The sequence below is a fragment of the Scyliorhinus torazame genome, chromosome 1 (genome assembly GCF_047496885.1).
Source record: "Scyliorhinus torazame isolate Kashiwa2021f chromosome 1, sScyTor2.1, whole genome shotgun sequence".
Taxonomy (NCBI): domain Eukaryota; kingdom Metazoa; phylum Chordata; class Chondrichthyes; order Carcharhiniformes; family Scyliorhinidae; genus Scyliorhinus; species Scyliorhinus torazame.
This window is the reverse complement of record NC_092707.1, coordinates 132,654,532-132,668,713: the sequence shown is the minus strand read 5'-3', so window position 1 is coordinate 132,668,713 and position 14,182 is coordinate 132,654,532. Positions and strand designations below refer to the sequence as shown.

General features: G+C 48.2%; 1 protein-coding gene across 10 annotated transcripts in view; it reads left to right on the top strand.

The window, feature by feature from the left end:
- LOC140412798 (lethal(3)malignant brain tumor-like protein 4) overlaps positions 1–14,182 on the top strand; it is a 181,739-nt gene that overhangs the window by 61,457 nt on the left and 106,100 nt on the right. For all 10 annotated transcript variants that reach the window (XR_011942050.1, XM_072500854.1, XM_072500856.1 and 7 more), the window contains one exon: positions 9,675–9,810. Coding sequence is in view for 9 of the 10 variants with exons in the window: in XM_072500854.1 (XP_072356955.1) it covers positions 9,675–9,810 (136 nt within the window). In the remaining variant the exon portion in view is untranslated. The remainder of the gene's footprint in view (positions 1–9,674; positions 9,811–14,182) is intronic.

The following is a 14,182-nucleotide window of genomic DNA, read 5'->3' as shown; positions in this document are numbered from 1 at the left end:
CATTAAATTGGAGAGGGTGAAATTCGCCTTGAGAGGGTCGGTACAAGGGTTCTTTAGGCGATGGCAACCGTTCTTAGACTTTCTGGCAGAACGATAGACATTGGTCAATGGCAGCAGCTGGGGGGGGGGGCTTTACTTTATTTTTGTTTATGTTATTTACACTGGAAGGGTCTGAGGGGGTGTATACACCTGTTGTCTTAGGTCAGGGTGTTAGTGTTAATTTATTATTTAGGTACGGGGGGGGGGGGGGGGGTTTGGGGGGGTTGCTTTTTTAGATTGTGTTTTGTACTTAACCCTGTTGGGTTCTTTTTTCTTTCTCATTTTGTTATTGATATTTTATGAAAACCTTTAATAAAAATTATTTTTTTTTAAAAAGGAAGGCATATGGAATACTTTCCTTTATTAGCTGAGGCACAGAATACACGAGCAGGGATGTTATGCTAGAATTATGTAAAATGTTAGCTCACAATTTGAGAAGTATGTGCAGTTGTGGTCACCTTAGTACAGAAAGTATATAATTGTATTAGGGTACAGAAGCAATTGTAAAATTGCTGTTTTCAAGAAAGATTGGTGAAGCTGTGTTTTTTTTCTTGGAATAGAGGAGAGATTTGATTCGGGTGCACAAGGTTGTGAGGGTCTGGATAGAGTGGATAGGAAGGACCCATTTCCTTTAGTGGAGAGGACAGTAACTAGGGGACATAGATTTAAAGTGATTGGCAGAAGGATTAAAGGGGAGTTGAGGAAAATGTTTTAACCCAGAGGGTTGTGGGGGCAAAGAACTCTCTGCCTGAAAGGGTATTAAGGCAGAAACCCTCAACTCATTTAAAAGGTGTTGGGATATGCACCTAAAATCTGTAACCTCCAAGGCTACAGATCAAGTGCTGGAAAATGGGATTAGTCTGACGAGCTTGTTTATCTAATGGACCAAGTGGCTGCCTTCTGTGCTGTAATTTTTGCTACGTTCTCTAAATATCTGAAAATCACCAATGCTCCTTCAACAGCACCTTCCAAACCCACGCGACTACTATCTAGAAGGACAAGGGCGGCATGGCGGCGCAGTGGTTAGCACTGCTGCCTCATGACGGTGCGGACCCGGGTTCGACCCTGGCCCCAGGTCACTGTCCGTGTGGAGTTTGCACGTTCTCCCGGTGTCTGCGTGGGTCTCACCCCCACAACCCAAAGATGTGCGGGATAGGTGGATTGACCACTTTTTAAATTGCTCCTTAATATAATAAAAAGGACAAGGGCAGCAGATACATAAGAACACACCACCTGGAAGTTCCCTCCAAGCCACTCCTCGTACTGACTTGGAAATATACCGACGTTCCTTCATTGTGCTGAGTAAAAATCCTAGAACTACCTCCCTAACTGCAATGTGGGTGTGCCTACACTATATGGACAGCAGTGGTTCAAGAAAGCAGCTCACCATTACCATCTCGAGGACAAATTGGGATGGGCAATAAATGCTGGCCTAGCCAGTGAAGCACAAACCCATGAGTGAATAAACAAAACTGTGGGGTGAGGGCAGGGGAGTGGCATTATGTGATTTCTGCAGGAGATCCAGCATGGACATGATGGGCCAAATGACCTGTGCTTTTTAAAAATTTGTTAATGGGATGTGGGCGTTGCAGGCTGTGCTAGCATTTATTGCCCATTCCTAATTGCCCTTGAGGGGGCATTTAAGAGTCAACCAGATAGAACATTACAGCGCAGTACAGGCCCTTCGGCCCTCGCTGTTGCGCCGACCTATGAAACCACTCTAAAGCCCATCTACACTATTCCCTTAGTAAACGTAATCGAATTGTGGTCACTATCACCAAAGTTCTCACCTACCTCCAAATCTAACACCTGTCCTGGTTCATTACCCAGTACCAAATCCAATATGGCCTCGCCTCTCGTTGGCCTATTTACATCCTGTGTCAGGAAACCCTCCTGCACACATTGGACAAAAACGGACCCATCTAAAGTACTCGAACTATAGTGTTTCCTGTCAATATTTGGAAAATTAAAGTCCCCCATAACAACCCTGTTGCTTTCGTTCCTATCCAGAATCATCTTTGCAATCTCTGGAACTTTTCGGAGGCCTATAGAAAACCCCTAACAGGATGACCTCTCCTTTCCTGTTTCTAACCTCAGCCCATACTACCTCAGCAGACGAGTCCTCATCAAACGTCCTTTCTGCCACCGTAATACTGTCCTTGACTAACAATGACACCCCTTCCCCTCTTTTACCACCTTCCCTGCGCTTACTGACAAATCTAAACCCTGGCACCTGCAAAAATCATTCCTGTCCCTGCTCTATCCATGTCTCCGAAATGGCCACAACACCGAAGTCCCAGGTACCAACCCATGCCGCAAGTTTCCCCCACCTTATTTCGGATGCTCCTGGCATTGAAGAAGACACACTTTAAACCACCTTCCTGCCTGCCGGTACACTCCTGCAACTTTGAAACCTTGCTCATGACCTTACTACTCTCAACCTCCTGTATACTGGAGCTACAATTCAGGTAGGCTACTGCTATGGATCTGGAGTTGCATGTAGGCCAGACCAGGTAAGGGTGGCAGATTTGCTTCCTTAAAGGACACTTGTGAACCAGATGGATTTTTACAACAATCAACAATGGTTAATGGCCATCATTAGACTTTAAATTCCAGATTTTTATTGAATTCAAATTTCACCATCTGCTCTGGTGGGATTTGAATCTGGGCCGCCAGAGCATTACCTGGTCTCTGGATTACTAGTCCAGTGACAATACCACTACACCACAGTCTCTCCTTTAAAGCGATTCGATGTTGGGGTTAATATTTCAGATCCGTGATCTTTTGTCAGATACTACTGTCCTTCAACTGCTTGGTCCCATCTACGTTATTATGTCATCTAACATTTAGGTTAATTTGTTTTTGCAACATAAGATTCTGAGGGGGACTTGACAGGTGTACGGGAAGGTTCTGCATGATAATTCCCTTATTTCCCCTTTCTTTGATTTTGCCGTTATCATTTTTGATCCATGGCTGTTTAATGGACATGTATCTTTGAGTCAAGCAGCAGAGAGAAGGAGGAATTCAAAAAGTTGCAACATAATATTTGGTGCTGCTAGTTTTGGACAGCAAAACCCAGCCATTTCGGCACCAGAGAGATTCGGGTGAGACTTGGTTCGCTTGATTGGCTGGTGATCAATGAATTAGCCAAAAGGCTGTATTTTGCCCAGGTGGTGATTGGGTCCTACTCGAGTGGAATGATTTTTGGAGATCCAAGGAGCGCGCGCACTCTTGCGTGTGCACTCTCTGTTGTGCGCTCCCTTTAGCACCCCTGCTTTGGCGTTCGCCCTCGCCCTCCCTCTCCCTCTCGCGCTCGCCCTCGCACTCGCCCTCCCTCTCTTGCGCTCGCCCTCCCTCTCTTGCGCTCGCCCTCCCTCTCTTGCGCTCGCCCTCCCTCTCTTGCGCTCGCCCTCCCTCTCTTGCGCTCGCCCTCCCTCTCTTGCGCTCGCCCTCCCTCTCTGGCGCTCGCCCTCCCTCTGGCGCTCGCCCTCCCTCTCTGTGGCGCTCGCCCTCCCTCTCTGTGGCGCTCGCCCTCCCTCTCTGTGGCGCTCGCCCTCCCTCTCTGTGGCGCTCGCCCTCCCTCTCTGTGGCGCTCGCCCTCCCTCTCTGTGGCGCTCGCCCCCCCCCCCGGCGCTCGCCCTCCCTCGCCGCCCCCCCCCCCCCCCCCCCCCCATTTAAGGCTGTTAGATTTTTTTTTAAATAAACAGTTTCATTAAGGTAGTTTTGGCATTGTAAACCGTTCCAGTATACAGTAATGTGCAAATATCAACCCAAAACAAAAACATAGTGCAAAAGACCAATCCTCTCTCGTAAACAGTACCCGCCTATTTATCCCTCGTTTAATTCCGCACGAAGAAGTCGATGAATGGTTGCCACCATCAGGCGAACCCTAATACAGATCCTCTCATGGCGAACTCAAATTTTTCCAGCCCCAAACAATGCAAACAGCAATGGGGAGAGTGCACATCCCTGTCTGGTCCCCCGGTGTAGTCTGAAGTACTCTGATGTTGTCCTCACGCTAGCTTTTGGGGCCTGATACAATAGTCTAACCCAGTCAACAAAGCCCTCCCTGAACCCAAACCGTCTGAGTACCTCCCACAAATAGTCCCACTCCACCCGGTCAAACGCCTTCTCGGCATCCATTACTACCTCTACCTCTCTGCCCTCCGGGGGCATCATGATCACATTGAGTAGTCTTCTCAAGTTGGCTACCAGCTGTCTGCCTTTAACAAACCCGGTTTGGTCTTCCCCGATCACCTCCGGGACACAGTCCTCAATTCTAAGCACCAAGACCGTAGCCAGGAGCTTGGCGTCGACGTTGATCAGGGAGATTGGTCTGAGTGAGCCACACGCTTCCGGGTCTTTATCCCGTTTTAATATCAGCGAAATGGAAGCCTGTGACCTCGTCGGGGGTAGAGTCCCTCTGTCCATCGCCTCATTAAATACTCTAGTCAGCACCGGCCCCACTATCTCCGAGAACTTTTTGTAGAATTCCACTGGGTATCCATCCGGCCCCGGGGATTTACCCGACTGCATGGTCTTCAAGCCCCCCAGTACTTCCTCAGCTCTGATCTGAGCCCCCAGTCCGTCTACCAGCCCCCTACCCACTTTTGGGAAGGTCAGTCTGTCTAAGAAACGCTTCATCTCCTCCGGCTCCCCAGGGGGTTCCGAGGTATAGAGCTTGCTGTAAAACTCCCGAAACACCTTGTTCAGTCCTGATGGGTCATCCACTCTATTCCCCATACCGTCCACTACCCAGCCTATTTCCCTGGCCGCCTCCTTCCTCCTGAGTTGCTGCGCAAGCATTCTACTAGCTTGCTCCCCATGCTCATAGACCCATTATAGACCCTTTGCCTTCCTGAGTTGTTCCACTGCTTTGCTTGTGGACAACACTCCCAGCTCGGCCTGCAGTCTCCGTCTATCTCTAAGTACCACCTCCCTCGGTTCCTCTGCGTATTCCCTATCTATCCGGTGGATCTCCTTGACCAGTCTGTCCATTTCCGCTGTCCGTTCACGGTAGCATTGTGGATAGCACAATTGCTTCACAGCTCCAGGGTCCCAGGTTCGATTCCGGCTTGGGTCACTGTCTGTGCGGAGTCTGCACATCCTCCCCGTGTGTGCGTGGGTTTCCTCCGGGTGCTCCGGTTTCCTCCCACAGTCCAAAGATGTGCAGGTTAGGTGGATTGGCCATGATCAATTGCCCTTAGTGTCCAAAATTTCCCTTAGTGTTGGGTGGGGTTACTGGGTTATGGGGATAGGGTGGAGGTGTTGACCTTGGGTAGGGTGCTCTTTCCAAGAGCCGGTGCAGACTCGATGGGCCGAATGGCCTCCTTCTGCACTGTAAATTCTATGATAATCTGTGATCTCTGTGGGCCCGAATTGAAATCAGCGCCCCCCCCCCCCCCCCCCCATACCACTGCGCTGAGACTTCCTCTGTGTCATTAACCTGCAGGTAGTCCTGCATGCACTTCCGCAGTCTCTCGCACACACCCTCCTCCGCTAGCAATCCTACGTCCAATCTCCATTGAGGACGCTTGTAGCTCCCTTTGCAGACCTGCAATGTGGGGCATGATCCAAGATGGTGATCGCCGAGTACTCCGTGTTTTTTGCCCCGCCTACACAGTTTCTGCTCATGATGAAAAAATCGATTCTAGAGTATACTTTATGAACATGCGAGTAGAACGAATATTCCCTTCCCGTCGGCCGCCTGACTCTCCATGGGTCTACCCCCCCCCCCCCGAACCCCCTCAGCTCCCTTGCCATCGCTGGGAGCCTATCCGTTCTGGAGCATAACCTGTCTAGTCTGGGGTCGAGGACCGTGTTCAATCCCCACCCATGATCAGCTTGCGTGAATCTAAGTCTGGGATTTTCCCCAGCACCCTTTTAATGAAGTCTGCGTCGTCCCAATTTGGAGCATATACATTCACCAGGACTACCCTCACCCCCTCAAACGTACCACGGACCATAAGAAACCTACCCCCTCCGTCTGCAATTGTGCCTTCTGTATCAAATTGAACCTGTTTATTGATCATGATTGCCACCCCCCTGGACTTAGAGTCCAAGCCCAAGTGGAAGACCTGGCTAATCCAGGCCTTCCTTAGTCTGGTCTGGTCAGTCACTTTCAGATGTTTCTCCTGCAGCATGATTACGTCCGCCTTTAGAGCCCGCAAATGCGCAAACACACGTGCCCTCTTGACTAGCCAGTTCAGTCTCCTGACGTTCCAGGTGATCAACCTGGTTGGAGGGCACCCTTGCCGATCAACCATCCCCCTTCTTGGACCAGCCCCCAGCCCATGTGCTGCGCCCCTCCCAGTTTGCCTCCTGGCAGTTCCCACCTCTGACCTCCGCTCTGTTACCTACTTTAGATCCCTCCCATGTCAGCAGAATAGCGCCACAACACCCCTCTGTAAGCCGACCCCTGCCATATACTGGCTGTATGCTTCACCCCCACCTGACTCCCATGACTAGCCTCCTGCTAGCCCGGTGACTCATCCTTCCAGCACCCACTTGTCTCACTCCCATTGTTCCCCCGAGCTCATCTCCCCCCACCCATCCACACCCATTCCCCTGCTGTGTCCTGCTCGAGCAGTCTCTCCCTCTGCAATACAGGAGATTAAACAAAAAACAAGGGCAATCAAACAAAAGACCCAGGCCCGCTCCAGCTGTAATGCTGTTCCCTTTGTGCAAACAGATGAGTGATACCGATCACCCCTTTCTACGCATTAGTAATAAAAACACACAGCAACACAGTACCCGCGTCACCCCCCGACATCCAATACCTTTAACCCCCATTGCTTCCCGGCCAAATTTCTGTTCCGTTGGAAGTTCCAAAGAAAAAGCTAAATGAAAACCCAAAAGAGAGAGGGCACCCATCCCGTCCCTCGCCCATTGTACCCATAGGCAGCAAAAACGGAAAATAGAAACTACAAAATACCTGTGAAGCAGCAAGAAAATAGAAAGTCAGTCCAAGAAAACTAGAAGTCGTGCAAACAATAGTACACCTCTGACTTTAGTCCGTGGGCCCTCTGTTCGGCACCAGTCCCTGATCCTTTGCGAACTGCATCGCCTCATCGGGGTCCATAAAGTAGTAATGCTGGTGCGTGACCCACAGCCGCGCCGGGAAAAGCAGCCCAAACTTCACGTGCTTTTTGAACAAAATCTCTTTAATTCTTTTAAAGGCTGCTCGCCGCCTGACTCGGGTCTTGATAGATGTGCAGGACATTGTTGTTCCATGTACAGCTCTTTGTACTCTTTGCTCACTGAAGGACCCGCTCCTTGTTTGTGAATCTGTGGAACCTGACCACCACCGGTCCGGGGGGGGGTGGCTCGGTCGCGGTCGCGGCTGCCTCACCTGCATTCTGTGTGCCCCATCCAGCTCCAGCGGTCGTGGAAAGGAGTTAGCCCCCATCAGCTGCTGCAACAGGTCTGCCACAAATGTCGTGGCGTCTGCACCTTCGGCCCCCTCTGGGAGGCCAATAACTCTCAAATTTTGTCTGCGGGCTCTGTTTTCCAGGTCTTCAATCCTGTCAAGCAGCCTTCTCTGTTGCTCCTTCAACCCATCCATCTCTATTGTAGCGATTGTTTGTGTGTCCGCCTGTTCCTCCACTGCTTGCTCCAGTTCCTTGACCTTTTTGTCCTGGGCCTCTTGCCTTTGGTTCACTTGCTCCACCGCTTTCTGAAGCGGTTCTAAGTTATCCCGCTTCATATCTTCAAAACTTCCTTTTATGACCTGCAGCATATTGTCCAGCGCTGCTTGGATCGTCTGGTCCGCACGTCAGCCATCTTTGGTCCCGGGTCAGCTCCCACACCACTTTGCCTCTGCCCCTTCTTTTCTTGCTTTCGCTGCTTTCTGCTCCTCTTTGTTTCCATACAGCTCCGCACGCTTCAATCAGCAACTTTGTGGCCGTCTTTTCTGGCGCTCAAAAGTTCCGAAAAGTCAGGAAACCAGGTCCAAAAAGCCAGCGGAGTGTGAGCCATCGAATGTGCGACTCACTCCCTCATAGCCGTCACCGGAAGTCCCCCCGAGTTAGATTTTTGATGGACAAAGGGCATAGGCAGGAAGGTGTTAAGGTCCAACCAGATCAGCATGGTCTTATTGAATGGCAGAACAGGCTCAATCGGCTGAATAGCCTACTCCTATTTGTTGTGATCATGTGAACCTTTTGGGACGCAAGTGTCAAGTAATTGATCGAACAAGGTTTAATCAACTCATGGATGAGGCATTCACAATCCAGTTAATCTTGTTATTTTTGGGCTCTACATATTCTCATAGGTCTGAGTGCCTCTTTTTGGTTTTATTTTGTTCCTGCAGTATTTTTGTACAAAACTGAAAAATTAAAACTTGCAGATAGGATATAAGAAGTATCTATACTCTAAAATCTTAGAGTTACAGGGGATTGTTCCAAGTAATCATCAGCACTTTCACTGATGCGCATGAAAGCATGGACATTACACTAAACATCCGTAAGACCAACCTTCCCCTGCCGCAAAGCATCCCCCCAGTAATCAAAATCCCATGACAAAGCACCTTGAACAACCTGGACCACTTTCCATAACCTGGGAGCCTACTGTCAACAAAGGCAGACATTGACAACATGGTTCAACACTACCTTCAGTGTGTCAGCGCAGCCTTCAGTCACCTGAGGACTTGAGTGTTTGAAGACCAGGACCTCCGACCTGGTACCAAGCTCATAGTCTACAGAGCAGTAGCGATACTCACTCTCCCATGCGGCTCAGAAACATAGACTATGTACAGCAGAAGCGGGGAGACAACGGTGTAGTGGTATTGTCACTAGACTAGTAATCCGGAGACCCAGGATAAAGCTGGAACTCTGGTTCGAATCCCATCACGGCAGATGAAGAAATTTGAATTCAATAAAAATCTGGAATGAAATGTCTAATGATGACGATTGTCTATTGTCACAAAAACCCATGTGGTTCACTAATGTCCTTTAGGGAAGGAAACCTGCCGCCCTTACCTGATCTGGCCTACGTGTGACTCCAGATCCATAGCAATATGGTTGACTCTTAAATGTCCCCTCAAGGGCAATTAGGGAAGGGCAATAAATGCTGGGCCAGCTGGCAATGCCCACAACTATTTTTTTTAAAAAGGTACCTCAAAACCCTGGAGAAGAACCACCAGCACTGACTCTGCAAGATCCTGCAAATCCATTGGCTGGATAGGGGCACTAACATCAGTGTTCTCACTCAGACCAACATCCCCAGCACCCAAACATTGACCACATTTGATCACCTCCGCTGGGTTGGCCAAATTGTTTGCATATCTGACATTGGACCCTCGAACCAAGTGCTCTACTTGGAGTTTTGACATGGAAAGCAAGCCCAAGGAAGGCAGATGGACAGGCTTCAAGGACAACCTCAAAGCCTCATGTGATAGAGACTGTAGGTCATGCATTGGGCTCCTCAGTCATCTGAGAACTCGGTTTGTGTCTGAAAGCAAGTCATCCTTCACACCTCGGGGACTGCCTAAGGGAAGAATTAAAGAGGAAATCAGTCTGAGGTATCAAGGGCCTGTGATCTGTAATTTTGATTAGAAATCAAAACGTTAATGCAATTAATTGTAGCAAAAGGGTGTTTTAAATATAAAATGCTTAATTATGTGAAATTGTTGGCAGGTCCATGGATACAGGATCAGGTTACATTTCGATGGCTACTCTGAATGCTATGATTTCTGGATAAATGCAGACTCCCCTGACATCCATCCTTTAGGTTGGTGTGAGAAAACGGGCCATAAACTACATCTTCCAAAAGGTATTTTTAAAATGACTTAAATGTGTCTAGACTTTAATGATAATCTTGGTTATTGTCTGTTTTCCAAAATGCCACATTGCTCTGATAACACATTGCCATCTGTATTTATTTGGAAATCTAAGAAATACATCTCGGGGTTAGCAAATTAAAAATAATAGGCGCAGGTGGATAATTTGTTTCATCTGTCAATGACTGAAAAATTAGGAGTTCTTTACAGTCTGATATTGTCCAGGCTCTCCATTTCATTGGGCGACATCAGCACCTAAGTTTAAACATGTGCGCGAATGTCCTGGTTTGGAGAATTAATAAATCTTGACAGCTACTTGAATTATAGCCCCAATGTTGGGAGAGACTTTATAAAATTTACATGCCTAAGAAACTTGCAATATCTAAAAATACACCCAAATAATTTTCTGCTTTTGTCCTCACCTGAGCTGTAGCTTTCCACCCATAAAAATGAATGGGCATAAAAGTGGAAAATCAGAGTCAATATCTTGGAAAGAACTTGCATTTATATGGCACTTTTTTTTTAACCTGCTCAGGAGATCCCAAAGCGCTTCATAGGCATTGGGTTACTATAAGTTAATAATAATAATTGTCACAAGTAGGCTTATATTAACATCGCAATGAAGTTACTGTGACAATCCCCTAGTCGCCAAACTACGGCGCCTGTTTTGTTACACAGAGGGAGAATTCAGAATGTCCAATTCACCTGTTCGGGACTTGTGGAAGGAAACCGGAGCACCAGGAGGAAACCCACGCAGACACAGGGAGAACGTGTCGACTCCGCACAGACATTGACCCAAGCCGGTAATCGAACCTGGGACCTTGCCGCTGTGAAGCAACAGTGCTAATCGTTATGGCAGCCAATTTGTGCACAGCAAGGTTCCAAAAACAATAATGATACAGACATAGAAAATAGGAGCAGGAGAAGGCCTCTCGAGCCTGCTCTGCCATTAAATGTGATCAAGTCTGATCATCCAACCCGGTAACCTGTACCCGCCTTTCCCCTCACATTTTTGGGGCCTTTTAGCCCCAACAGATAACTCTTAACTCCTTCTTGAAAACATGCAATGTTTTGGTCTCAACTACTTTCTGTAGTAGTGATTTCCATGGGTTTACCACTCTGGGTGAAGACATTTCTCCTCATCTCAGTCCAAAAATGTTTAACCCGTATCGTTCGACTATGACCCCTGGTTCTGGACACCCCCACCATTGGGAACAGCCTTCCTGCATCTATCCTGTCTCGTCCTGTTAGAATTTTATAGGTTTCGATAAGATCCCGCACTCATTTTTCTGAACTCCAGCAAATATAATCCTAACTGACTCAATCTCTCCTCGAACGTCAATCCCATGAGTGAGTCTGGTAATCCTCCCCTGCACTGTAGAACAGAACGTACTTCCTCAGATAAGGAGACCAAAACTGCACACAGTATTCCAGGTGTGGCCTCACCAAGGCCCTGTAAAGTTTCAGCAAGACATGCCTGCTTCTGTACTCTAATCCTCTTGCTATGAAGGTCCTGCTTAGGTTCGTGACGTTGGCCTGTTTGTGCTGTTTAATGCAGTATTGTCTTTTGGCATCCTTGATGGCTTTCCGGACGTCGTACCTGGATTTCTTGTATAAGTCAGCAGGGAATGAACCCTTTGGTTGAACCAGGGTTTGCGATTGGCGAACACCCGTATTGTCTTCTTTGGTACACAGTCCTTGACACACTTACTGATGAAGTCTGTGACGGTGGTTGCATACTCGTCCAGGTTAGCTGCCGCGGCCTTGAATATGGACCAGTCCTCAAACTCCAAGCAGTCACGGAGGATGTCCTCGGGTGACTCGGACCAGCACTGCATGGTACGATGTCTCCCTTCCATCATAAGGTCAGAAGTGGGGATGTTTGAGAATGACTGCACAATGTTCAGCACCATTTGCAACTTCTCAGATAATGAAGCAGTCCATGTCCAAATGCAGCAAGACCTGGACAATATCCAGGCATCTTCCAAACCCACGACCACTACCATCTAGAAGGATAAGAGCAGCAGATATCTGGGATCCCCATCACCTGGAGGTTCCCCTCCAAGTCACTCACCACACCGACTTGGAACTGTCGTTGGGGCAAGATTCTAGAACTCCCTCCCTAACAGCACTGTGGTTATACCTACACCTCAAGGACTACAGGGTTCAAGAAGGCAACTCACCACCACCTTCTAGGGATGGGCAATAAATATTGGCCTAACCAGTGACGCCCACAACCTGTAAATTAATTTTAAAAACATTACTGTCCATGGCTGAGCCTTCAGCTATCCAGGCCCTAGGCTTTGGTCTACTCTCCCTAAACCTCTCAATTTCTTTGTTTCCTTTATATCCTTAACCAAGCTTTTCATCATATGTCCTTAGGAAGCTTGGTGTCAATTTTTATTTCCATGATGCCCCCGCATTAAAGACTCTGACTAAATAGACATACATAGAGCCTGCAGACTGGGCTAGAAAAGGCAGATAGATGGGATTCAGAGTTTGGATATTTAGGAAAGAATTCCTGGAAGTTGGAGACCATGCAGAGTCAGAGAATCTTTACAGTGCAAAGGGAGGTTATTCAGCCCATTGAGTCTGCACTGGCTCCCTGAAAGAGTATCCTACCTAGTCTCACTCCCCTGTCTTATCCCGATTCTCACTTTTCAGATAGCAATCCAATTCCCTTTTGAATGCCTCGATTGAATCTGCCGCCACCACTCTCCGAGTTTGTTCCAGACTCCACCATACTTTGTGAAAATGTTTTCTTCACATACCTTTTTGGCCAATTATTTTGAATCTGTGAACTCTCTTGATGAAGTAGTGTTAAAGACTAAAGAAGGTGTTGATAATGGCATTAAGGTAGCACAATGTGTTAACAGCAGAACAAGGGTCAGCACTCTGTGAAAGCAAAATGAGTTAGAGGTCGCCCTGTGGATTGAGGTTGGGGGAAAAAATTACCAAAATTAAGGAAAGTACTCATGGTCTGAAGTTGTGGAATTTAGTGTTAAGTCCAAAAGACTAAAGTGCCTAATTGAAGATGAGGTGTTGTTCCTCCACTGTAAATATCAGGCCAAGGATGGAAATGTGGCCATTGGGCAGGGTAGCGGGTTAAAATAGCATGTGGCAGGAAGGTCAGTGTAGTGCTTACAGACTGAGTGAAGGTGTTCCGCAAAGTAGTCACCCAGTCTGCATTTAGTCTTCCCAATGTAGAGGGCACCTGCATTGGGGACGGCAAGCACAGCAGACTAACCAAAAGGAGATGCAACTGAAATTCTGCTTCACATGAAAGGACTGTTATGGGGCACGAGTATCCGAGGAATCACAAGGGTAAGTGGGAAGAGACTGAACAAGGGGAGAGAGGGAGTGGGGCAGCACAGTAGCATAGTGGTTAGCACTATGGCTTCACACTGCCAGAGTCCCAGGTTTGATTCCCGGCTTGGGTCACTGTCTGTGCGGAGTCTGCACGTTCTCCCTGTGTCTGCGTGGGTTTCCTCCGGGTGCTCCGGTTTCCTCCCACAGTCCAAAGATGTGCAGGTTACGTGAATTGGCCGTGCCAAATTGCCCTTGGGTTAGATGGGGTTGCAGTGATTTTTTTAGAAAATACTTTATTGAAGCATTTGTAATTTTCACAATTTAACATGTTGACATTTCTAAAACAAACGCGCGGGTCGGCGCACAAAATACCCCACTTCTCCCGCCCTGTCCCCAATTACCCGTATGCTAATTTCCCTGTCCTTATTTAACATTACCATGCTTCCTGTTTTCCCATGCCTCCTGTTTTCCTCCCACCCCCCTTTTTCCCCCCCCTTATTGCTGCCGTTCAATTTTTGTTGAAGAAATCAAAATCAATGAACGGCTGCCAACTCCGGGCGAATCCCTGTATTGATCCTATCAGAGCGAATTTGATTTCTCCAGACTGAGAAACCCTACCATATCGCTGACCCACACTGCTGACTTTGGGGGCTCCAAGTCCCTCCATCTCAGCAAGATCCAAAGATCCATCTCCGGGCCACCAGGGAGGAGAAGGCCAGGATATATCCCCCCCCCCCCCCCCCCCCCCCTTTGCCCCCGGATCTTCCGATACCACAAATATTGCCAATTCTGGATTCGGAGTTACCCTACCTTCCAGGACTTCTGACATAACATCTGCAAATCCCTGCCAGAATTCTCTCAGTTTCGGACATGCCCACACCGTCCACATCTGTCGTCCTCTTCGAAGAACCTACTCATCCGGGCTACCGTTATGTGGGCCCTGTGGACTACCTTGAACTGAATCAAGCTAAGTCTAGCACAGGACGAGGATGCATTTACCCTTTTCAAGGCTTTTTCCCACAGTTCAGTTTCCAGCTCTCCTCCTAGCTCCACTTC